We start from the raw sequence: 27,324 nt of genomic DNA on the forward strand, positions 1-27,324 counted from the left end.
CTTCTGACAGAAGGACTGAAGGGAAGGAAGGGGAGAGAAGTAAAAGGACTGGTGAGATTCAGGAGAAAGGTTAGAGTTTGGGAAAGTCACTCAGAAACCCAGATCAGGGGAGACTTACTGGATGAGTTGAGAAGGAAGAGTCTTTCCTGCTCTGCCAGACAGCACTCTTCTGTCCCATCACCTGTACCTTGCTATATCTTCCTCTTCCCCGCCCCCTCCTAATTACTGCTTCTGTTTCACATGTAAGTCGCAATCTCGTCCATGCAGCCGGAGATGGCGGCGTTTGTGTGTGTGTGTGTGTGTGTGTGTGTGTGTGTGTGTGTGTGTGTGTGTGTGTGTGTTCCTTATATTGTTGATATTCCAACTTAGAGATACGTAATTAACTACAACTTCATGGAAGTGTTTATTCATACTAAAACTGATTGGTGAGGTGTAAATATCTGTGGGAATCCATACTGTGTACAATCTAACACAACCAGAACAGCAGGTACCAGTGAGTAACACATAGAAATCACTTTTTTGCCCTACTAAAAGCTCCTTGCTCGGTGTTATCAACAGAAAATATAAACCTAGGCAGTCTTATTTTTCTATTTTTCACTTTTGGTGTAGCTAACCACTTGGTGAGGAGGTATACCTGCTTACACACACCATCACTCTCACAAAGATGTGTGTCATTACCATGTGCTGATGATTGTACAGTAGGCTTATGTGGACAAAACAATAGTGAATTGAATTTCTTTCTGGTATAACCACTATGACGGTCAGTAATCCAAGGAAGAAGATACTTACCTCTTAAGACTTCCTGCAATTCCATCTCTTTCCATAAAGTATTAGTTCCTGCCTTTTTATAATTGTTATTTTTCAGTAAATATCTAATGATATTTACATCCTCTTCTCTACTATAAGCTTCTCTGAAAAAGGAGAATGTTGTGTATTAGCATGTAAGGTTCCATCTCTATCACAAGTTCTATGTTTTTATTCCATCAACTATTAGGGAGAGGTATGATTAACTTCATATGTGCAAGTTTTTACTTTATATCCCCTTTAAGATACAATGGGACATTTTGTTTCCAACAACAACGTATGATAGAACACCAGCAGATATCATTTCATTCATCAATATGTCTTTATTATGATGAAAAAAAAAATGGTACTAACAATATGTAAGTAATATTATTACATTTATAGGTGTTCAGGCATTTGTGTGTCTTGTCTTACCCACTGTAGTCTCCCTGAGTCCATTCTCAGAACAATATCCCAATGTTTCATGTGGAGAGAAAAAATCCAGATTCTTCCTTCACCTTCAGCCACATCTTGCATCAGCATGAACTTACATCTCAAGACAGATTTTCTCTGTGTTGCACTGCAGTGTAATGTCTGAGCACTAATTTGACAGCACCACACTCCCTCTTGTATGTGCATGTATTGAATGACCTTTATCCATCTTCCAGACTCTGCCACACATTATGGCCTTCAACTATATGCACTCATGCTGCCCCTACACATTTTCTAATACACTGCTGGCCATTAAAATTGCTACACCACGAAGATGACGTGCTACAGACGTGGAATTTAACTGACAGGAAGCAGATGCTGTGATATGCAAATGATTAGCTTTTCAGAGCATTCACACAAGATTGGCGCCGGTGACGAAACCTACAACGTGCTGACATGAGGAAAGTTTCCAACCGGTTTCTCATACACAAACAGCAGCTGACCGGTGTTGCCTGGTGAAACGTTGTTGTCATGCCTCGTGTAAGGAGGAGAGATGTGTACCATCACGTTTCCAACTTTGATAAAGGTTGTATTGTAGTCTATCGCGATTGTGGTTTATCATATCGTGACATTGCTGCTTGCGTTGGTTGAGATCCAATAACTGCTAGCAGAATATGGGATTGGTGGGTTCAGGAGGTTAATACGGAACACTGTGCTGGATCCCAACAGCCTCATATCACTAGCAGTCGAGATGACAGGCATCTTATCCGCATGGCTGTAACGGATCGTGAAGCCACATCTCAATCCCTGAGTCAACAGATGGGGACGTTTGCAAGACAACAACCATCTGCACGAATAGTTCGATGACATTTGCAGCAGCATGGACTATCAACTCGGAGACCATGGCTGCGGTTACCCTTGATGCTGTATCACAGACAGGAACGCCTGCGATGGTGTACTCAACGACGCACCTGGGTGCACAAATGGCAAAACGTCATTTTTTCGGACGAATCCAGGTTCTGTTTACAGCATCATGATGGCCGCATCCGTGTTTGGCGACATCGCGGTGAACGCACATTGGAAGTGTGTATTCGTCATCGCCATACTGGAGTATCAGCCGGCGTGATGGTATGGGGTGCCATTGGTTACACGTCTTGGTCACCTCTTGTTTGCATTGATGGCACTTTGAACAGTGGACGTCACATTTCAGATGTGTTACGACCCGCGGCTCTACCCTTCATTCGATCTCTGCGAATCACTACATTTCACCAGGATAATGCACAACCGCATGTTGCAGGTCCTGTACGGGTCTTTCTGGATACAGAAAATGTTCGACTGTTGTCTCGGCCAGCACATTCTCCAGATCTCTCACCAACTGAAAACATCTGGTCAATGGTGGCCGCGCAACTGGCTCATCACAATACACCAGTCACTACTCTGGATGAAGTGAGGTATCGTGTTGAAGCTGTATGGGCAGCTGTACCTGTACACGCTATCCAAGCTCTGTTTGACTCAATGCCCAGGCGTATCAAGGCCGTTATTATGGCCAGAGGTGGTTGTTCTTCTCAGGATCTATGCACCGAAACTGCGTGAAAATGTAATCACATGTCAGTTCTAGTATAATATACTTGTCCAATGAACACCCGTTTATCAACTGCATTTCTTCTTGGTGTAGCAATTTTAATGGCCAGTAGTGTACTATCTTCTCACCTTGCTTAGCCCATCTGCAATTTGCCTTAATTTCTTTATCATTACAATCATAATTACATCTTGTACTCCAGTACATTTCTTAATCCATATATATCCACATCTCACTGGCACCCAAGCTGATGACACATGGCAATTAAAAGGCTTTGCTTGATTCTGTTTGAAACACAACTGAAGCTTAGTTTACAAAATGTTATTTATTTTGGGACACCAGATCATTTCTATTCTTCTGTTTACTTCTTTAATTGTCCATTCCCAAAACTGTCTGAAATACAAAAACTCATCCACTGTCAAATGACAACATCGTTAATCTGCACATATGTTTTCAGTGTGTCGATTAAAAATTATTCTGATTTTACTGCACCTGGTTTTCAGTCCTATTTTTAAAATAGTTTCACCATGGTCATTTGTTCACTGTTCTTGTTGATCTGAACTAGAAACAAAATGAACAATGTCATCAGCAAACTGAAATGGGCTCAATTTTGCACCAATAACCCTCTGGTTGCTGGAGACATGCTTGCTAAATGCTGTCTTGTGCACAGCTTTCTTACTGCCTACCTGCCCCAAAAGCCTTATGAGTAGACAGTTTAGTTAAAATTATGAAGACTGTCAGAAATGTTTGAAGGCATGAAAGCTTGTCTTGCTGCCAAAAGGAGAAAACTCACAACAAATTATAATAATTTTGTTTCAGTTTATTCATTACACTTCCTTTCACAAATACCATGATTTCAGTTACAAACTCAAATCAATCTAATTGCAGAGCAACCAGTCAGATTCAAGTGCTATACACAGTCATAAAGCTCTAAATTTACTATTGACATTGCAGAATTGATCATAACTGTTAATTGTTGTTGCTCTCAGATTTTTTCCCCATATGTTTTGCTTCACAAAAATGACATTTGTTTCAGCTAACCAATGTTCTGACGGCAACTATGACAAAGAGTCTCATACAAAGCAACAAGGGACTTTAACAATAAATAGGAAGCGGAGTGAAATTCAGCCTGGAATGTTAATTTGTCTGGAGCAAAGAAGTATTATTTCTTCTTGTTCCACTTCATTTCTTCATCTATCTGATATATTCAAGATCTTTTACTCATTCCACAAACATCTTTGTTAAATTTTCTCTCTTTGGTACAGGACAAAATAATTTCCATTTTCCAAAGTGACGAGCATGGTTGTTTAATGAGGTCAACCTGACCACCCTTCTCATGACAGCCACCACAGATAAAATTTGTATTTAAGTGAATCTATTGTTATATGTAACTGATCTTTATTTCAACTTTTTTAAGTCATGTGAGCGAAGTGGCAAACAGAAACAGACCAACCATTGTTGCTGCATTTCAGGCAGAGCCAGTCATCCAGAATTAAGAAACAACAGCCAGTGTACATCAGAAGAGGGATAAGTGATGTCGTACTACATTGCCCACTGAAACTTCCTGGCAGATTAAAACTGTGTGCCGGACTGAGACTCGGACTCGGGACGTTTGCCTTTCGCGAGCAAGTGCTCTAACAACTGAGGTACCCAAGCATGACTCACGCCCCGTCCTCACAGCTTTACTTCTGCCAGTACTTCGTCTCCTACCTTCCAAACTTTACAGAAGCTCTCCTGCGAACCTTGCAGAACTAACCCTCCTGAAAGAAAGGATATTGCACAGACATGGCTTAGCCACAGCCTGGGCAATGTTTCAATATCAGAACTTTGACCACTATTGATAACAGTTAGAAAAACAAATTTGTTGTTTATCAACACACAAAACTATCAGAAAAAGTTCACTAACTTCTTGTTTGTTATGAAGTCAACATATTCTGTTTTTGTATGTGTCACTTATGAGCTAAATGCTGTGCTAAATTATTTGAAATAGTGGCAGTTGATGCACAATATACCAGTGACTGTTTGCTGTAATTTTTATTTACGGTGATATTGCATGGCTATTTGCAAGACATTATTGAGACCCTATTATGTGAAGTTGTGGGAACATATATGCTAAAGTTCCAGTAAGAGAAGATAGGTAACACTGATTAATAGGACATATTATAGCAATGTAAATTCTACACAAATGAATTTCACAGAAATATCATTTATGAGTTTAATGTTATCATTGGTGTGAAAAAATAATAAAGGACAGTTTAATTATCTGCAGATGATTACAACTGTTGAAAATAAAGGTTTAAAATTCCATGGACTTACAGGTCTCATTTACAAGCTTAATAGGGGTAGATTTCTGCTGTCAATATCTCTTAATTTCTGTAACAGTGTGTTACAATTGGAGTTAATGAGAACTGCATCATATGGACAGATAATTAAATTCTTCTTTACTCTCATCACTGTGAAAAGGAACTATGCATGACTGTGGTCTTCTATTTACTCCAAAGAGCACATACAATATGGGGGGGAAGGAGGGGGGGGGGGGGCGGAGGGAGGGAGGGAGGGAGGGAGGGAGGGAGAGGGGGGGAGGGAGAGAGAGAGGGGGGAGGGAGATATATATATAACAGCTATGCCTGTGGCCAACAACACAGAGCAGCTCAACACTGCAGCCATCACAGTAAAAATGTTAAGGTTACAGAAGAGGATTAGTAAATGACAATAAGAATTCAGTAGCTCACTGATCTGAAACTGATATTGATAAAATAATCTGTGAAGTTTGAAATAAATTCACCGAGTTATAAAATGAAAGTCTGTATTTGCCCAACCACAAGACGAGGAATTTTTCCAAATTCATTATTTGAAAAGTACAAAGTCATCTTACTTTTACAGATACAACAGTTGTTCCTTAGGTCAAAATTCTCTCATTATGTAATAGCTTGGTACAGGGGGTGTGTCACATTTAGATACGAAGCTTTGGCAATAGGCTGTCCTCCTACATTAAAAATATGGTTCTGATTGCAGTAATGCAAGAAACAGCCCCATCAGTCTTACCGGACGTGGGCCGCTACCCTGCACGGTCTTAGTCGCAAGTGTCATTTTGTCATGGAGCAGTCGCGAGAGTCGTATGCACACGTTATGGTGCGCGACGTCGTCGTTCGTTCGGGCCCTGATATGGAGGTCCGGCAATGGGCCTTGCAGTTAGAAGACCCTTCCCTTGAGGAAGTCCTGTCCATTGCTCAATCTTATAAAGTCTCTCATGCCGCAGGTCAACAGTTGGAAGCGTGGTGCGACGTCGCGGCGGTTCAGGGCAGCGCGGCCGCGTCCGGCGTGGACGACATGCGAGCGGTACAATCCGGCCGTTACGGCCGCTCCCGTATGGCGCGTAAACAGAGTTCCGGCCGCCGGCCCCTGTTACCGGGCGTCGTGCTCTATACATCATGATCGGTCAGAGTGCCCCCAACGTTGGGCCGTTTGTCGCAAATGTAATAAAAAAGGACACATTGCTAAAGTTTGCCGCTCGGCCTCAAAAGAATCGAAGGAAGTAGTTACAGAGGATATAGATGTTGACATTCAGGAAGTTTCATTGGGCCAGGCTCCCGACGCATCGGCACACAAACTCTTTATTGAGGTGTCAGTTCGGTCGCGCTGATTACAACTTCAAGTAGATACGGGCGCATCAGTTTCTTTGTTGAATGCACAAACTTACTCCGACCTTGGGTCGCCCCCATTGGCGCCAGTTTACTGGTGTCTACGCAGTTATGGTAAACAGTTTATTCCTCTACTGGGTCAATTCACTACCGACGTGACTTACAAATCAGTTACTCGGCTTATTACTTTTATTGTTGTCAGTGATGCGAGCTCCGCTAACCTTTTTGGCTTGGATGCCTTTCAAGCTTTCGGTTTTTCTATCACAGACACCATACAGTTGGTCTCCGAAGACGTTCATTATCACTCATTAGAATCTTTGATCTCTGACTTTCCAGATATCTTTGAGGAGGGCCTGGGGCGTGTGTCAGACTTTGAAGCTCACTTAACGTTGAAGGCGTCGGCTTCCCCACATTTTCTACGCGTGAGGCAGATCCCCTTGGCTCTCCGCCATCAGGTAAAAGATGAGCTAGACCGGCTGTCAGCCCTGGAGGTCGTTCTTCCCATTTCTTCTAGTGAGTGGGCTTCGCCCCTCATGTCAGGAAACCTTTGGGAAAATTACGTCTTTGTGGCGATTTCAAGGCTACCATTAATTCCCAATTGGGAATTAATGGTAGTGGCGGGAGGCCAATATTTTTCGAAAATCGATCTTTCGGATGTTTATCATGAGATACCTCTTGATGAGGACTCCAAACAGCTGGCAGTTATCAACAACTCGTTTGGCCTTTACCAATGTGGTATTGGTTGGCCTTCGGAATATCCAGTGCCCCGGCAATATTCCAGCGTTATCTTGAGCACGTCACGTCGACAATCCCTCATTGTATTAATTACCTGGACGACATGATTGTCACGGGCCACAGCATGAGGGAAAGGAACACTTGCACAATCTTCGCACTCTCTTTCTCAAATTCAGGTCTGTGGGCTTGCGTTACAACCTGCGTTAAGTCAAACTTCTACCAACCGTCCTTTGAGTATGTTGGCTACACACTCTCTCGGCACGGCGTCCAGCCACTAGGAAGTTTAGTCCAAGGTATCGTCGACCTTCTGCGGTCTGCTTCGCTGAAGGAGTTACAAGCTTTTTTAGGCAAGATTGCCTATTGCCACCGGTTCATTCCCAGGGCTTCCACCATCGCCCGCCCCCTGTACTGTCTTCTGCGCAAGGGTGTTCCTTTTGATTGGTCGCCTGCATGCGAGCGAGTATTCACCTCATTGAAGGGCCTCCTCACATCAGCGCCTTGTTTGGCTACATTTGACCCCAATAAGCCGTTGGTCCTGGCTACAGATGCTTCGCAGCATGGGGTGGGGGCGGTCGTGGCCCATCACAACGCGGATGGCTCTGAGCAGCCACTGGCGTTTGCATCTAAAACTCTCAGTCCTGCACAGGCCCATTACTCCCAGGTGGAAAAAGAGGCTTTGGCCATTGTCTACCCTGTTACAAGTTTCACCCTTTCTTGTATGGCACGAAGTTTCAGTTAATCACTGACCATAAGCCGTTAATATCGTTATTTGGCCCCACCTCTCAGATTCCGGATAGGGCACCCCACAGACTGCAGCGCTGGGCCTTGTTCCTCTCTAAGTAGCATTATGACATTCATTTTCACCCTACCGGACAGCATGCCAACGCAGACGCTCTTTCCTGTCTTCCGGTGGGCCTGGATCCTAAGTTCGATCGAGAGGAGATTATGTGTTTTCATTTGGATGTGGCATCCCGCCAAGCGGTTGATAGCTTCTCGATCACTAGTTCTAGAGATGTCAGGAAAACAGCGGCTGACCAGGTCCTCCGGCAAGTAGTTCGCGTCATTCAGCAGGGGTGGTCATCCCGAGCTCCATGCCGGGCCTCGGACCCTCTTTGTAATTATTTTGTTCTACGAGACTGCCTCTCCATCTTGGAAGGAGTTCTCCTCCTGGCTACCGATGATACAGCTCCTCGCGTGCTTGTTCCTGCAAGTTTGTAAAGGGAAGTCCTCACATTATTACACGAGGGGCACTGGGGTGTTTCCCGTACTAAAACCTTGGCTCGCAGACATGTGTACTGGCCCGGTATTGACAGAGAAATTGAGCACTTGGTGGCCGCCTGTTCCCAGTGTGCGAGCCAACAGGCATCTCCCAGGTCAGCGTTCTCTTCAAGGCCACCTGCAACCCCGGCATGGGAACGTGTTCACATCGATTTTGCGGGCCCATATCTCAATGGCTTTTGGCTCGTTGTCACTGATGCTTATTCCTGATTTCCATATGTGGTTCGGTGCTCCTCAGCCACTTCAGAAGTTGCCATCCAGGCACTAGCAAAAGTCTTTTCTGTGGAAGGCCTGCCAGTCACCCTGGTCTCGGACAATGGACCTCAGTTTATTTCGCAGACCTTCCAGGATTTTTGTAGGTGCTTTGGTATTTGGCACGTTTGCTATCCCCCCTTTCATCCACAGTCGAATGGGGAAGCCGAGCGCATGGTGCGCACATTTAAGACGCAGATGAAAAAGTATGTGCACGAATTTCCTGTGGAGGAGGTGTTGACATTTTTACTGATGGCATACTGGACCACACCAATGGGAGAATGCAGCCCCGCAGAGCTCCTCCATGGGCGCCAACCAAGAACTCTGCTGCACCTCCTCTGGTCCGGTCCTCGCCAGTCTTCGCAAAACAGACTACCTGGATTTCCACCGGGTATGTCGGTCTGGGCACATGGGTTTGGTAGCAATCCACGTTGGATACCGGCGGTGGTCCTGCGCCGAAATGGCCGCCGGCTCTATACCTTGCAGACGAGGGACCGGGAGGTACGTCGTCACCATAATCAGCTACGTCCACGTTTGGGCACCCACACCTCCGACCCCTCGGGCACCGGCTTCCCCATTGCCGACACCGGTGTTGGTTTCTTTAGGGACGCTACCACCCTTCCCCCCTGTGATTCCACTGCACTGCGATGGCTCTCAGCCTTGGCAGCCTCCAGTAGTTCCAGCACCGGCATCATCATCGTTAGCGATGCCCAGCGAGAGCCGGGCCCCCTCGCAGGCCCGGTTTCTCAGGAGGCTGGTTCACCTGTAGTTGTCCCTTCCCCATCGTCCCCGCCACTGGGTCTTGCCGCTCCTGGGGTGGACCAGGATCCGGAGTTCGACGGCCTGTCTCCCGTTCTGTCCCGGGCTCCGGTGGTGGGACGACGGGGGCCTCTTCGTGTGGGTCACTTTCAGCCGTATTCGAAGGTTCCGGCTCGAGGGTTGGCACATCCCATCGACTCCAGCCTTCCGATGGACACGGAGATCATCGCTCCTGCACGTTGCTCCACCTTCTGACGCAGTGGATCACAGTGGCTTCACCCCCCAAAGGAGGAGTGCAGTAGCCACCAGAAAGATCGCGGGAGGCGCACATCGGCATGACACGTCACGGATGGTAGTTGCTGCAAGTAGAGTCCCGTCCATCAGAGGGCACGCGAGAATTCGACCGCAACCTCTGCCAGTGGAACAACAACAACAACAACAACAACAACAACAACAACAACAACAACAACTCAGGCAAAATGGGCCATGCCCGGTCAGTTCACATCGCGCATGCCTAGGACACAGCCCCGGTCTACACTAAGTGAAGTGCGACGTAAAACGTGAACAGTGTTACTACACAAATTGTTGTTATTCTGATTGATTACAACATTTAAATAACATTTACAGTCAATGTTCTCACAAAATATTTGTTATTTTTGTGCAATTAAAGCTTAAAAAACATTAAATATAAAGATCTGGTCATGTGATTGAAAACGCTCTGTTGTTGGCATCAGCCATACAGCATTTGGCATCCACAGCAGTGTCAATGTACCCATTTATGACGTTGGAGGGATGTGCTCCCTCCAGTTCTTTGGCAAATGTTCCTGGTGGTTTGCAAGGCAAATGTGGGGATGCAGGTCAGTTGGTGTGATCTGCCATTACACAACAGCCAACTCCATCAGCAATCATCGCACAGACTTCTCCCATGCTGTTGCCCGAACTAAAACTATGGGACAATAATGCCCCCCCCCCTCCCCCCCCCCCCCCACCCCACACACAACTCGGTTATAATGTTCTCATCTTCACAGAAGAGACATTTGAACTGGCTGCCACTGCTACTGAGGGTTGCACACCACCAGATGACACTGAATTCACATTGCATCTGCAATTGTGACTGGACCATGTGTCAGATTACTCTAGGGTCTCACTAAAAGACTTGCAGGGATACAAATCAATGTTGCTAGTCTGACTGCTAGTGAATACTGTAATCTAGTACTAGTGGAACACAGATATTTAAAAGAAATTCAATAATGCAAAGTTACACATGCTTAATATTGTATATACTGTAAGGAAATATACTTATGTTTAAATTATTCTATAGTGTTCTCTTATAGAAAAATTTTGTTATGGAATTTTGTTTGTGTTGACTAATTCAGATTGCAAGCTCAAAAGATGTAATCAATTTTATTCATTAACTTGCCTGTAGTTTTTCTTACCTCCATTTCCTTTTCTGTGGCAAAAGCTCTGAATCTTGGGTTTCCTTTACCTTATTAACTGAATTATTTTGGTTTGAATTTCTGAGGCATCTGTGAGAAGAAAACATGGATAATTAATCAAGATGCTTAAACTAATTGTTACTCATGCAACAGGGACAAAATGTAATCCTTAGCAGAAATACTGTGCACAAAATTGCATGGAAGCATAGATCACGGTGTTATCAGTGTACTCGACAACACTGTGCCATTACTTGTAATACTAGCAATTAACCTTTAAGCTAGATGCAGCCCTCTAATCCTTTTAAACCAGATTTGCACAAATGTGCAGGTCACTTTGTAAACTTATTTTCTGCATTTGCTTTCACTTCCCCATCAGTGAAAACATAATTACTTTTTTGAGTGTGTCACAGTTTTTCAAAAATAAGCCTTAGTCCGTAGGTTTGAAAAGTTTTGTAATCAGGTAATGGACTTCAAAATATACCACTGTGCTTCAAGAAATCTGGATGATGCAGGGCTAGGACTTGGTCCTTCTGTGGTTCTTTGGATATTACAGATCATTCCTTGTGGAAGCTACTTGTATTTTGACAGATATTTCACTACAATATCCTTGTTGGAGAAATCTGTTGACATGGGATATCATGGAACAGGATCAAATATAACAACCAGGATAGGAGTAAATTCCCATGATAATACAAAATTAAGAAGAGGAGAATCAGCATAGACTGTTTGAAGCGATTAAAAGACTGTTGAATTCACCCAGAACAGAAGTTGGATTAGTGGTAACACATTCATTCCATGTATCTCTCTTGTACGCAGATATAACCAGACAATGGGGGTGGAGGAGGAGGGGTGGTGGAACTCTGGGATCAACAAATGGAGTGTTACCAAAGTTGGTTTTGGGCAAGGAAATGGACTTTTATGAACATTCTCCAGTTCCTCGACTTGGTTTGAGTGAGCGGCTGGATGGAATACAGAATACCTGAAAAATGGCACAAAATTCCACAGAAAGATATTCAGGACAGAACCTGAGTCTGAGGCATTTGAAAGATTCAAATATTGCAATCGTCCCGCCCTTGTTCCTTGCAATGACAAGAGATCAGATGGTTATGATCATTTCCCTGTCACTGATCATTAATTTCCCTATGAATGCTTAGGTTAACATCATGTAACAGAAAAACCAAAAACCGTTGTAAAAAGTGTGTTTTGTGTTTATATCTTTTGAGACACAAAAATTGTTTCAAGCAGTCACACAAAGAAGTACTGAGCTCTTGGTCTGTTATTGTCAATGATTTTTCAATTATTGTTTTCCAGCTATTTTAATTAATCACTTAAATTTCTATTTTAGTATGCACAGAAACCAATAACAAAGTACACAATGGTATATAGATAAGACAAGAACGCAGTTCATCTATCAACCACAGTCCTATGCCTGTCCTAACAGGCCTCGGAAGGCCCGTTGGTGCCAACCGATTGCCATGTCATCCTCAACAAATAGGCGTCACTGGATATGGATATAGAGGAGCATGTGGTTAGCATACCACTCTGCCAGCCACTGTCAGTTTTCGTGACCAGACTCGCTACTTTTCAATCAAATAACTCCTCAGTTGGACTCACAAGGGTTGAGTGCACCTGACTTGCCAACAGCACTTGGCAACCTCAGACGGTCACCCATTCAAATGCTAGCCAAACCCAGCAGCATTAACTTTGATCATATGACAGGAGCTGTTGTTACCAATGAGGCAAGGGGGTTTCCTGTATACTAGTGAACCTTAACACATACACTTTATAAATAAACCCTAACCTGCACGAATGGGTGGGTCATCTTTTTAGTAAAAAGGTTTTTTCTTTAAAAAAAATATGAAGCACTGCAATGACTCACAAATTACACAAGTTTTTGTAGATAAACCACCTGTTTCAGGGGTCTGAACTGTTTTGAAGCAAGTCTCAACATACTATATTTCCCACGAATAGTAATGTAACCACTTTATGTTATGAAATATTAATTAATATCTAGGATTTTATTTGTTATTAGTGTTAATTCACAAAATTTCTATGCACACACTAGTAGGCATAATCCGTATCACTTCAGGCAGGAGGGTTACCTTCGCAGTTTCAGATGTTATTGAATTTAGCACATATTAAAATTCAGGAGTAAGTAAGAAACAAGTATTATTTTGTTTTCACCAAAAAAATTCCTGCCCCAAGATACAGGCCTCCAAAAATGACACTGCAAACATCATTTTGAAGATGCAAAATTCGAAAAAAAATTTTAAATGCTGTATATCTCTGTAAAAGTTCTAGATATTTTGTTAGAGTTTTTTAAATTTGAAATATAATTGCTTTATGATTACAATGGTATCCTCCATTGGAACATATCTGTCAAAGTTCTTTTACTGTTACCTTCTGAATTTTTTATAATTTACAGAATTTTTTTCCTCAAAAATGCCAATCCAGAAAAGTTAGATTAAAATGATTAGTACCATGTAGTGCTATATTGTCTGTAAAGGAGTGCTTCCACTATTTCTATTGTCTTTGCTGCAGTTATTTATCACTTTCTTTGCTGCAATTATTTCTTCTGACTTTCATTGTTGCAGATATTCCTTACACTTTGTTGAGGTTCCTGTCAGTTTCTTTGTAGTGGTTGTTCATTGCAGGTTTCTGTATTGTAGTTGTTCAGTGCTAATTTGTTTACTGAAGAGGCTTCTAAGAAATCTGAGAACATTCAGTGAGTCTGTGTTTTGGTGAGGAGTTTGCCAGTTGACACAGTTGCCGTGTGTTTTATGAAAAGGACTGTTTCAAATGTCTTCTGACTGGCTGATCTTTGCATGTCCATAAAAGAGTGATGTGTAAGGGGGGGGGGGGGGGGGGGGGACCCAACAACACACACCAGACTTTGTTCAGGTTGAGAATAAGTGTTCGCATTTGAAGACTCTGTTTCGAGGTGAAGACATTTCTAGTGATGGCTTTTTGTGTTCAAAATGTTTTGGCAGAATAACAACAATGATAGTATCTGAACAAGGTAATGCCTCCCATAGTGCAGATGATGCAGATTTTGCATCAATAGAGGAAGAATTAAATACCCCGAATCAGTCAACGACAGAGGGAGGTGTGAGTCCTGTTAAGAAACTGTGGTCAGTGAACTCAAGTCATAAGCTCTACACATCAAGAAAGTGCAGAGAAATTACTAAAGCCATGGATGAATAAACTACAGCAAAACTGACCACACTCTTCAAAGTAGAAATTAGATCTTAAGTAGAAAATGAACCGAAGCACACTTGCACCTCTTGCCAGGAATTTTTCACAAATATCAAATCAGCTGTTGAATACTGTGCCTCGTGTCAAGGTGCAAGTTTGAACTAATATAACTATGTTCCATCAGTATGTAAGTACATGGTAGACAAACCAAGAAATGTGAGGTCTGTAAAAGGAGTCTTTGGAAGACCAAACCCCTATTACGGTCATCCTATAGAAGCAGCTCATGTTCAAATAGTGCAGTCATTTTATCTGGAAGATAAATGCGACTGTTCTTGCCAGAGTGCCAACCAAAAAGGTACTATAACTGCAACAGTTCAAGGTCAAAAAGTTGTGAAAGGGAAGAGGTACATGACTCGCAGCATTAAACTTTTGTAATTTATAAGAGCAACAATAAAACTTCACATACTGAAAGACCAAAATTTTATGCACTATCACCTAAGGGTAGTTCCACACCACCTAGAGATGTCTGTTTATGTGTGTACTGCACGAATTTTGAACTTTGTGTGGTAACTTTGAAGAACTTACTGGAGCACGTGACATATGACACCCCTTGGTTGGGCATGTGAAGTCATTAGTAGTCTGTAACGTAAAGTGAGAGATTTGTTTGTTTCAAGAATGTGGTGTTTCAGTTATAAGTGATGACACAGAACATGACTCAGCACATCCTTTGCTAGCAATGTGCAAAGGGAGGACAGTCTATACAAACATTTGGCCTGGAAGACGTAGCAGATAACTCTGCAGAAATTACATATGTGACACGGTAGCAAAATGAACTATTTAAGAAAACTGTTGCCTTTGACAGTTTCATTGATGAACTTGGTAAATTGTCAGTGAACGCAGTAACAGACCAGCGTCTGAAGAAATTGCAGCAATAACACATTGCAGAAGTGAAAGGGTGTGTGCAGGCTGAAGAACTAGTCTGTAATTCTCCCACAAGAGTACAAGGATATCACTGGAGTAATGACCAGATTTCAATTTTTACAGGAGTGACACATTTTCAAAACAAGACCAAATGTGTTTCAGTTATAAGTGATGACACAGAACATGACTCAGCACATCCTTTGCTAGCAATGTGCAAAACTCTTCAACTGCAAACAGGGGCACAGGAGATCATCATCATTTCTGATGGAGCTCCTAGTCATTTTAAAAATTGTTACTAGCTGTTTGAACTGAGTTAAGTCACTTGTGGCAATTGACAGGGTATACAGTGCTACTGCTCACGGGAAGGGGCCTTGTAATGGTGTAGGAAGCCTGCTGAAGCACCATGCTACAAAACATAATCTTTCTCGACCAAATACAGTTGTGATGCTTAGGATTTTACGAGGGTCGTGAAATCTTACACACCCACTACCCTCATTCTTTTGTCCAAAGAGGAAATCAAAGAATTCCACGAACAGAAAAAAGAAGAATGGTCCAAACAAACTACTCCTGTAAAATGAATTTAGAAGACACATTTTTAGACTCAAAGTGACGGGCAAACTCATATTACACGCACTTTAAAGCGCAAAAAAGAGGAAATTTCGTTCGTTCAGCGAACACCTCAGAAACAGCAGGATAACATTAAGATTCACAATCTGAGAAGCGGGTGTTTGTAGCATGTATGTACGGCTGTGACTAGTGGATTACAGAGATTATAGACACTAGTTATGATTAAATGAAATTGCAGTGAACTTTATGCTACCACATGGACCAGCTACAGGATATAGGTTTGCAGCTAAAGGACAGCAACTATGTCTTTAGTGCTCATTTCCTGTTCACAATGTTTTAAAGACTGTAAGAGCTCCAGTTCCTATTGGTTCAACAGAAAGGCATCATACTCTATCACAGGAAGATATTCAAGCAGTGGAACACATTTTTAGTTCATTGATTGGCTACTTTCAGTAAAAAACAGAGTTGTATAAATTGAACCCTTTAATTCTTTGGACCTTTCACATACATTTTGGAACCATTTAAAATGCTTGAATAATGAGTCTCTTACTCATCTTTCGAAACTAAAATTAAGTTACAATAAGGCTAGGTTTTGATTTTTATGAGCGTGTTATGGGATAATGTGGTAATAAAACATGTTTTATGTATGGCAAAAATTTCAACTGTTTATAAAAATTGTTCAATCTAAAAGTGGAAGCTCTTCTTTTCAGGGAATGTAGAACTATATGGTAATAATCAACAGAAAAATAAAATCAAAATTTTATGGATTGGCATTTTTGAAGAAAAAAGAAAAAAATAATTCCATAAATTACAAAAAAAAGTTCAGAACACTATGGTACAAGAACTTTGACAGATTAAGTCCAAATGGAGGATTTCTTTGTAACCATAAAGCAATTATCTTTCAAATAAAAAAAAATGCAACAAAATATCTAGAACTGTTCCAGAGATACAGCATTTTAAAATTTTTTCCAAACTCTGCGTCTTCAAAATGGTATGCACAGTATCATCTTTGAAGGGCTATATCTCGGAGCAGAATTTTTTTTGGAGAAAGCAAAAAAATATATGTCCCTCACTTAGTCATTCATTTTAAATACGCTACATTCAATAACATCCGAGACTATGAAGGTAAGATTTGTTCCTACCCTTCCTGAATCGATACGGACTATACCAGTAACAATATCGAGTTTTGGCAATTGTAAGATAGGTAATTAATGAGAAACTAGAATCGGATGATGGTCGAAGTAGAGAGGATTTAAAATGTAGACTGGCAATGGCAAGGAAAGCGTTTCTGAAGAAGAGAAATTTATTAACATCGAGTATAGATTTAAGTGTCAGGAAGTCTTTTCTGAAAGTATTTGTGTGGAGTGTGGCCATGTGTGGAAGTGAAACATGGACGATAAATAGTTTGGACAAGAAGAGAATAGAAGCTTTCGAAATGTGGTGCTACAGAAGAATGCTGAAGATTAGATGGGTAGATCGCATAACTAATGAGGAAGTATTGAATAGGATTGGGGAGAAGAGAAGTTTGTGGCACAACTTGACCAGAAGAAGGGATCGGTTGGTAGGACATGTTCTGAGGCATCAAGGGATCACAAATTTAGTATTGGAGGGCAGCGTGGAGGGTAAAAATCGTAGAGGGAGACCAAGAGATGAATATACCAAGCAGATTCAGAAGGATGTAGGTTGCAGTAGGTACTGGGAGATGAAGAAGCTTGCACAGGATAGAGCAGCATGGAGAGCTGCATCAAACCAGTCTCAGGACTGAAGACCACAACAACAACAACAGAATCGGAACATAAAGACCAAATACTAAATGTACCATATACACAAATATGACCTATTTCAACACCACATGGTCCTGATTATCATTTTCATCAAGCACAGCCTGTGGCTTGTGGTTCAGATAAAACTGTCAATTATATCTCTGAATATGAAGCACTACTACTACTACTACTACTATCACTAATACTGCAACTATGTACATGATGTACACATTAAATTATATTGGTGTAGATGTAGGGCTACAGATATAGATGAACTTGATTCACCAAAAGATCGATCTAGGTCAGGAGCATGCATACACACTATAATCTCAAAACTGATAACAGTGTGCTTTAGGCCCTTATGGCTTGCAGCATTTCACAGACTTCCTGGCCTAACTGTACACAATAAAGCAAATTAAATGTAGAAGATAATGAACTTAAAACAAAAATACTTAAATGAATAAATAAGTATAGCAAAATAAAAAAATCAGAACAGAGATGGCTAAAAGTTTTGGACATGGGAAATTTATTCAATTTATTATTATGCTAAGGTTTGCTCTGTTCACTATTGTTTATCTCACTGGGAAATGTGTGTGTGTGTATCAGGAGTGGTCAGCGACGAGGTTATCGGCACCATTATAAAATTATTGAAAATGAATGTTGTCAAAATGGCCAAGATGCGAAAAGAGGTAAAAAGCAAACTGAGATAAAAATACACTCACTTACCCAAAATAATCTGCACGACCATGTTGGCTCACATCATGGAAGATAGCGTTAAAATTGTTCAGGTGTTCTAAAACTGTTAAGTAAAAGATACTAAAATAGGTGCACAGGATTATGTGGCCGCCTGACATGAAAAACTTGGATGAGCCAGCCACCCTGCGAACACATTACGAAAGTCTGCCTAAAATTTTAAGAAACAAGTCGAAGAATTCAAAAATTTTAGAAACTGGAGTGTATTCATTTTACTTTCAACTAAAATAGAGGGTAAATCTGTCGGCAAATGAGCTGCTGCTCTATGATCTGAAAATAAAATGCAGTCTAGTGATCTGTACACCACAAGCATCACACATTGGAGTGTCCTCCCACTACAGCAAGAAGCCATGCATCATGAGGCAATGGCCTATGGGAAGACAAGTAAGGAGGACCTCACCCTGACTGCATGCCTGGAAGGAGGTACTCCACGGCCATGTTGTGGTCTTTATGACACACAGTTTATTGTCCATAACTTCCAGCCACTCATCCTCGATGCATGACTCTATTTCAACAGTGAGGCAACAGCATGCGGGGAGACGGCAATAAATAGTGTCCAAGGAATAGAAAAGCAACTGGAATCACTGAACAGAGGAAAGTCCACTGGACCTGACGGGATACCAATTCGATTCTACACAGAGTACGCGAAAGAACTTGCCCCCCTTCTAACAGCCGTGTACCGCAAGTCTTTAGAGGAATGGAAGGTTCCAAATGTTTGGAAAAGAGCACAGGTAGTCCCAGTCTTCAAGAAGGGTCGTCGAGCAGATGCGCAAAACTATAGACCTATATCTCTGACGTCAATCTGTTGTAGAATTTTAGAACATGTTTTTTGCTCGAGTATCATGTCGTTTTTGGAAACCCAGAATCTACTCTGTAGGAATCAACATGGATTCCGGAAACAGCGATCGTGTGAGACCCAACTCGCTTTATTTGTTCATGAGACCCAGAAAATATTAGATACAGGCTCCCAGATAGATGCTATTTTTCTTTACTTCCAGAAGGCGTTCGATACAGTTCCGCACTGTCGCCTGATAAACAAAATAAGAGCCTACGGAATATCAGACCAGCTGTGTGGCTGGATTGAAGAATTTTTAGCAAAGAGATCACAGCATGTTGTTATCAATGGAGAGACATCTACAGACGTTAAAGTAACCTCTGGTGTGCCACACGGGAGGGTTATGGGACCATTGCTTTCCACAATATATATAAATAACCTAGTAGATAGTGTCGGAAGTTCCACGCGGCTTTTCGCAGATGATGCTGTAGTATACAGAGTAGTTGCAGCATTAGAAAATTGCAGCGAAATGCAGGAAGATCTGCAACGGATAGGCACTTGGTGCAGGGAGTGGCAACTGACCCTTAACATAGACAAATGTAATGTATTGCGAATACATAGAAAGAAGGATCCTTTATTGAAGTCCTACCCTACCGACCGTATTCTCCAGACATTGCTCCCTCTGACTATCACTTGTTTAGATCAATGGCGCATGGCCTGGATGACCAACACTTCTGATCTCATGAAGAAGTCACAGATTAGATCGATTCGTGTAACGCTTCAAAAGATGAATAATTTTTTATATGTGGGATTTGTACACTGCCAAAAAGATGGGAGAAAGTAGTGGCCAGCGATGGAAAATACTTTGAATGATACATGTAAAACTAATTTGTTTCATTAAAGCCTCAAATGGTGGGGGAAAATGGTGGAAGCAAAGCTGTACACCTTGTAATTTTTCTGTTATTTAGTCCTTTAATTACCTTCATGTAACTGACAAAATGTGGAGACAATCTGACATTAGAAATTCTTGTTACTCCAGTGAGACCCACAACTTCTAAAGATGGTTATAACAGAGGTGACAAAAGATGGGTATATGTGTATGATGTCAAAACCAAGGCCCAATTGTCCCAATGAAAACTGTCTCAAGAACCAAGACTGAAAAAAAAAAAAAAAAAATTTGAACAGTTCGATCACACATGGAGGTTCTTCTAACTGCTTTCTTCAATTACAATGCATGTGTGTTGAGTGATAAAAATATGCACAGATGATATGAAGATGTCAGAAGTCTTGTCCATATGGAAAATGAAACCTAATTAGTATAATGTCAAAAATTCTACATAAAGGAGTGTGGAAAGTGAATACAGAGGCACGGAGGAAATCTGCAGGTTGTTTGTTTAAGAAAACAGCCACTTAAAAAAAGTTAATCTTAGGATTTTATTAAATTTGTCAATGTGTCTACAACACCTGGAATTAAAACTGGTGCTTGGGGGTAGGATTGTTGCAGGGATTAGTCATGTGGAGCATTGAAGTGATGGGAAAATAATAGAGATATGAAGATGTTTGCATTTATATACTATTGATTTTTTTTATTGTTACCTGAATAAGCCTTGCTTAAAAGCAGTGCATACGAGCCACATGATGATCCAGGGATGGGCTGATATACAGTGAAGCCCCGCTTTTACACTTTCCAAGGACTTCAAATAAAATGGTGTAAAATGTGGGAAAAACCATTTTAAATTGTAAAAGTTATGTATAGGAGACCCCCTTGTGTTTTTGTACTTTATTTATGAGATATGTAAATAACGGGATCAAAACAATTGTCGGGGACTCGTTTATTATCTAATAAAAACCGCTGTTGTAACTGGAACTGATAACTATCTGGGAGGTAGAAACATCCTACTCAATTTCATGCATCGTAATTAATGTTTCTGGAAAACATGCAGCTGCCATTCATTATTTAAATACTGAAACACTGTATTAGTTATGTATTTTTTCATGATTAGCACGATGTGTTTCGAATATTTTTTTTTTTTCGTTGTCAGATACAAATATCTACATAAGTATTTTGTGTGGTATTTTCATACGTACTGTTCCGGACACACACACACACACACACACACACACACACACACACACACACACACACAAATACTCTGCACTTGACAATGAGGATAGATTATCTGATAAGTTTTGCTCAGCATGAAAAAATACGTAATTGGCACTGTTTATCCAAAAACATTTGACCAATGCTAAGTGAGTGAAGGTATCAACCAGCACTACAAGTGGCTAAACGACGAAACACGCTAAATATGGTTTGACAAAGGTGTCACGACAATCACAACAGTCATGAAACTGTGCATGTGCAGTAGAGACAGTTTGGAAATGGTTGTGATGAGTCATGATATCTTTATTTGAACAAACCTAGTTACTCCCATCATCCACAATGCCGGATAGAACTTGGCAGTGGCAGGAGATACTCCACAAATTTTTCTAACTTTTACACATTTATCAGTTCAAATCTGCTGAGTAGAGCACCCTAGTGTCACGAAACTTAACCATGTAATGTTTGTAACCACTATGAGACACCCAACATCACACCAGTGTCATTTTATGTCAGTTTTTTCTCCACAGCCATTTTTTCTTAAAGCATAAATTGTGGGAAAATTATGAATATGTTGACACAAAATTGGGTGTGAATTACCATTGTGGACTTAGGAAATTGGGCAGAAGCAATACAAAATGTCATAAATGGTGGGAAAACGTTAATACCAGGAACATTAAAGTGAGGTTATACTGCATCTTGATCACCATTTGGTCATGGGTCTACCTACCTGAGCTATCACTGATTTAGGAAGATTGTCATGTTGTCAGATGGTTTGGCAGGCAGTAGAAAAACAACAATACTGCCTGTGAGCACAAGTAGGTGGAAGACAATCTGCAGAGAACTAAAGCAAGAACTGACAGTCTCGACCTGCAGTGACCGCTGGCAACATAGAGTTGCTGCAAAATTAGTGTTGGTGCGATGTGAGAGAAGTGTTCAAAAGGGGCAAGTGAACTAGTAATTATATTAGACATAACTGAATGACTTGATCTGAATATAATTGTTTATAAGTGTGTTGTTTATGTTATGTCACATAACTGATTCAAGCAGAGGTGTTATGTTCTAATAATTATCTGTTATTTCCAGAAACAAAATTGAGGCAGTGTTTGGTGCTACTTCATGTAGCCATTACAAACGTAATTTCTCCACAAAGTGGGTATATGTAAGATTACAAGTGTAAATAAAATAGAAAGAAACTTCCACATGGGAAAAATATATTAAAAACAAAGATTCCAAGACTTACCAAGCGGGAAAGCGCCGGCAGACAGGCACATGAACAAAACACACAAACACACACACAGAATTACGAGCTTTCGCAACTGGCAGTTGCTTCGTCAGGAAAGAGGGAAGGAGAGGGAAAAATGAAAGGATGTGGGTTTTAAGGGAGAGGGTAAGGAGTCATTCCAATCCCGGGAGCGGAAAGACTTCCCTTAGGGGAAAAAAAGGACAGGTGTACACTCGCGCACACACACACACACACACACATATCCATCCGCACATACACAGACACAAGCAGACATATGTCTGCTTGCGTCTGTGTATGTGCGGATGGGTGTGTGTGTGTGTGTGTGTGTGTGTGTGCGCGAGTGTGTGTGTGTGTGTGCGAGTGTACACCTGTCCTTTTTTTCCCCTAAGGGAATTCTTTCCGCTCCCGGGATTGGAATGACTCCTTACCCTCTCCCTTAAAACCCACATCCTTTCATTTTTCCCTCTCCTTCCCTCTTTCCTGACGAAGCAACTGCCAGTTGCGAAAGTTCGTAATTCTGTGTGTGTGTTTGTGTGTTTTGTTCATGTGCCTGTCTGCCGGCGCTTTCCCGCTTGGTAAGTCTTGGAATCTTTGTTTTTAATATAAGATTACAAGTGGTTATATTATGACTGATTTGATGGCTATGGTATTGTCATCTGCCGTGGAACTCAGGTTGGTGCGGCAAACAGGGGTAGGGGTGGAACTGTATGTCTAAAACGGAGTTAGCCGCAAACATATAAAGACATTAAACTTATGTGTGGGTAATTTGAACTGACTGTAAAGATATTCAGTTTCCTATGTTTATTTATATGTACATATTAATAATCTTAGAGAAATTTGAATAACTTAATGTGAAACAGGCAAGAAAGAATAAACTAGTCAATGAATAAAGGATTACTGCATTTGCAGTGAATGAAGGAGTAGTTTTAAAGGTACACAAAATATTGTTTTGTTTTAACAACCAAACATGTTTCACCATAGTTGTGGCATCCTCAATGTGTCTTTTTTTTATTTTTCTGAAATACATAAATACAGATTATGTTTAGATTACAAAATAATTTGCATTATGTACTTGTATGTATTAAAAAAATAAAACACTGAGGATTCCACAATGGTGGTGCAACATGTTTGGATGTTAAAACAAAACAGTAATCTGTGTACTTGCAGAAAGGTGGACCCATCCTTAATTCATTACTTTTCTGTACACATGGGAACAGCCTAAAAAGCCAATACGAAAATAAAGCAGTTGTTTTGACAAGCAATTGCTATTCTAGTTTCTGCAATGTGTTTAAAAGAAATAACAGTGACAAAAAAATATAATAGTGCATGATAATTATAATAGTAGTGTATAGAATTGTGTAATGTATTCAGTTCAAATACTTGAAAATTATAAAAAAAAATGGTTGTAAATATGTATGATCACTATGTTTTTGTTGTGGTCTTCAGTCCTGAGACTGGTTTGATGCAGCTCTCCATGCCACTCTATCCTGTGCAAGCTTCTTCAACTCCCAGTACCTACTGCACCCTACATCCTTCTGAATCTGCTTAGTGTATTCATCGCTTGGTCTCCCTCTACGATTTTTACCCTCCATGCTGCCCTCCAATACTAAATTGGTGATCCCTTGATGCCTCAGAACATGTCCTACCGACGGATCCCTTCTTCTAGTCAAGTTGTGCCACAAACTCCTCTTCTACCCAATCCTATTCAGTACCTCCTCATTAGTTATGTGATCTACCCATCTAATCTTTAGCATTCTTCTGTAGTACCACATTTCGAAAGCTTCTATTCTCTTCTTGTCCAAACTATTCATCATCCATGTTTCACTTCCATACATGGCTACACTCCATACAAATACTTTCAGAAACGACTTCCTGACACTTAAATCTATGCTCGATGTTAACAAATTTCTCTTCTTCACAAACGCTTTCCTTGCCATTGCCAGTCTACATTTTATATCCTCTCTACTTTGACCATCATGTTATTTTGCTTCTCAAATAGCAAAACTCCTTTACTACTTTAAGTGTCTCATTTCCTAATCTAATTCCCTCAGCATCACCAGACTGAATTCGACTACATTCCATTATCCTCGTTTTGCTTTTGTTGATGTTCGTCTTATATCCTCCTTTCAAGAGACTGTCCATTCCGTTCAACTGCTTTTCCAAGTCCTTTGCTGTCTGTGACAGAATAACAATGTCATTGGCAAACCTCAAATTTTTATTTCTTCTCCATGGATTTTAATACCTACTCCGAATTTTTCTTTTGTTTCCTTTACTGCTTGCTCAATACACAGATTGAACAACATCGGCGAGAGGCTACAAACCTGTCTCACTCCCTTCTCAACCACTGCTTCCCTTTCATGTCCCTCGACTCTAATAACTGCCATCTGGTTTCTGTACAAATTGTAAATAGCCTTTTGCTCCCTGTATTTTATCCCTGCCACCTTCATAATTTGAAAGAGAGTATTGCAGTCAACATTGTCGAAAGCTTTCTCTAAGCCTACAAATGCTAGAAACGTAGGTTTGCCTTTTCTTAATCTAGCTTCTAAAATAAGTCGTAGGGTCAGTATTGCCTCACATGTTCCCATATTTCTACGGAATCCAAACTGAGGTTCCCCAAGGTTGGCTTCTACCAGTTTTTCCATTTGTCTGTAAAGAATTCGCATTAGTATTTTGCAGCCGTGACTTATTAAACTGATAGTTTGGTAATTTTCATATCTGTCAACACCTGCTTTCTTTGGGATTGTAATTATTATATTCTTCTTGAAGTCTGAGGGTATTTCGCCTGTCTCATACATTTTGCTCACCAGATGGTAGAGTTTTGTCAGGACTGGCTCTCCCAAGGCTGTCACTAGTTCTAATGGAATGTTGTGTACTCCCGAGGCTTTGTTTCGACTTAGGTCTTTCAATGCTCTATCAAACTCTGCACGCAGTATCATATCTCCCATTTCATCTACATCCTCTTCCATTTCTATAACATTGCCCTCAAGTACATCGCCCTTGTATAGACCCTCTATATACTCCTTCCACCTTTCTGTTTTCCCTTCTTTGCTTACTACTGTGTTTCCATCTGAGCTCTTGATATTCATACAAGTGGTTCTCTTTTCTCCAAAAGTCTCTTTAATTTTCCTGTAGCCAGTATCTATCTTACCCCTAGTGAGATAAGCCTCTACATCCTAACATTTGTCCTCTAGCCATGCCTGCTTAGCCATTTTGCACTTCCTGTCGATCTCATTTTTGAGATGTTTGTATTCCTTTTTTCCTGCTTCATTTACTGCATTTTTATATTTTCTCCTTTCGTCAATTAAATTCAATATTTCTTCTGCCACCCAAGGATTTCTACTAGCCCTCATCTTTTTACCTACTTGATCCTCTGCTGCCTTCACTACTTCATCCTTAAAAGCTACCCATTCTTCTTCTACTGTATTTCTTTCCCCCATTCCTGTCAATTGTTCCCTTATGCTCTCCCTGAAACTCTGTACAACCTCTGGTTCTTTCAGTTTATCCAGGTCCCATCTCCTTAATTTCCCACCTTTTTGCAGTTTCTTCAGTTTTAATCTACAGTTCATAACCAATAGATTGTGGTCAGAGTCCACATCTGCCCCTGGAAATGTCTTACAATTTAAAACCTGGTTCTTAAATCTCTGTCTTACCATTACATAATCTATCTGAAACCTGTCTGTCTCTCCAGGCTTCTTCCACGTATACAATCTTCTTTTATGATTCTTGAACCAAGTGTTAGCTATGATTAAGTTGTGCTCTGTGCAAAATTCCACCAGGCGGCTTCCTCTTTCATTTCTTACCCCCAATCCATATTCACCTACTACGTTTCCTTCTCTTCCTTTTCCTACTATCGAATTCCAGTCACCCATGTCTATTAAATTTTTGTCTCCTTTCACTATCTGAATAATACCCCACAACAGCCTGTGGATGCATGTGCTTGAGGCACGCAAGCCTCCAAACCAACGGCAAGGTCTGTGGTTCATGGGGGGATGATCACTATATGGATATTAATTTGAATAGAGTAGTGTGTCATGTAATAAAACTTGGGACAGAACATGCAAGGCAGAGACTGGTGGGAGATGTGCAGGTAAGGTGGGCTACAACAGCCTGTGGGATGCATGTGCTTGAGTTATAAGGTAGGAATATTACTGTAACCTATAGTATTATTTGGAAGTCAAGTCTTTGGTGTGGCAGTTTGCAGTCTGAGACTTTGAAGTGTGGACTTTGTGCAACTTGCAGAACTGTTTACTTGCTTTCAGCTGCTCTGCTAGAATTATTTCAGATTCTGTTTCACCGTTGTGTATAGTATTTGTAACCATCATTCATATCAAAGTTGTCTTTTGTGAATAAAGCAACAGTATAATTCAAACGTGTGCTAAACATACATTAATACCGCATAGACCATAGCTTTAAATTCCTATTTTATTACTTACTCATGTCTTATATATCAGTGTCTGATTGATATCTTAGGCCACCTTAATAATCATTATTCGGTTATGAGAGGGCATAATGCAATGATGTGCAACAAAACCCCCATCTAGGTGAGCCATTTAACAGGTTGTGCACTTGACCTCTGGTAGCTGTAGAGTTACAATTTTTACCTGTCCTCATGTGCTGCAGAATGAAACCATCTTCCCCTGAATTTCTAAGCATAGTAGAAAGACCTCAATACTCTAGACTTGTCTCATTGCTGGGTGAATGTGCAGAATAACTTAGCACATACTCATGAAGCTGGAGCAGACAAGAAATTTTGCAGCCCGAGTATTTCTTACAACTCCAGTCATGTGTATAACTAAGCATCCATACCAGGAGAGTTGGAGTAGTGTTTAAAATTCTAGACTCGTGTTTGTGACATGCTGAAGTCAAATTTAGGTTTTCAGTATCCCTAAACTGCCAGTGGCTTTCCCACAGTGATAATGTCAGTTCCTGTCAGATCACCGAAAATAAGTGCTAGCAGGGTGCACTCAGCCCTTCGAGGTCAATTGAGGAGCTACTTAGAGAGAGAGAGAGAGAGAGAGAGAGAGAGAGAGAGAGAGAGAGAGAGAGAGAGAGAGAGAGAGAGAGTTCCTTTCAGCTACTGTTCCATCTTCAAATGAAAACAGAATTAA

General features: G+C 41.0%; 1 protein-coding gene across 3 annotated transcripts in view; it reads right to left on the bottom strand.

The window, feature by feature from the left end:
* Positions 1-27,324, bottom strand: part of LOC126363034 (uncharacterized) — a 135,641-nt gene that overhangs the window by 75,130 nt on the left and 33,187 nt on the right. For all 3 annotated transcript variants that reach the window (XM_050007932.1, XM_050007933.1, XM_050007934.1), the window contains exons 4-5: positions 10,896-10,985; positions 790-911 (exon numbers count right to left, since the gene is read on the bottom strand). In XM_050007932.1, the coding sequence (XP_049863889.1) occupies positions 790-911; positions 10,896-10,985 (212 nt within the window). The remainder of the gene's footprint in view (positions 1-789; positions 912-10,895; positions 10,986-27,324) is intronic.

This window comes from Schistocerca gregaria, chromosome 1, assembly GCF_023897955.1.
Source record: "Schistocerca gregaria isolate iqSchGreg1 chromosome 1, iqSchGreg1.2, whole genome shotgun sequence".
NCBI lineage: Eukaryota > Metazoa > Arthropoda > Insecta > Orthoptera > Acrididae > Schistocerca > Schistocerca gregaria.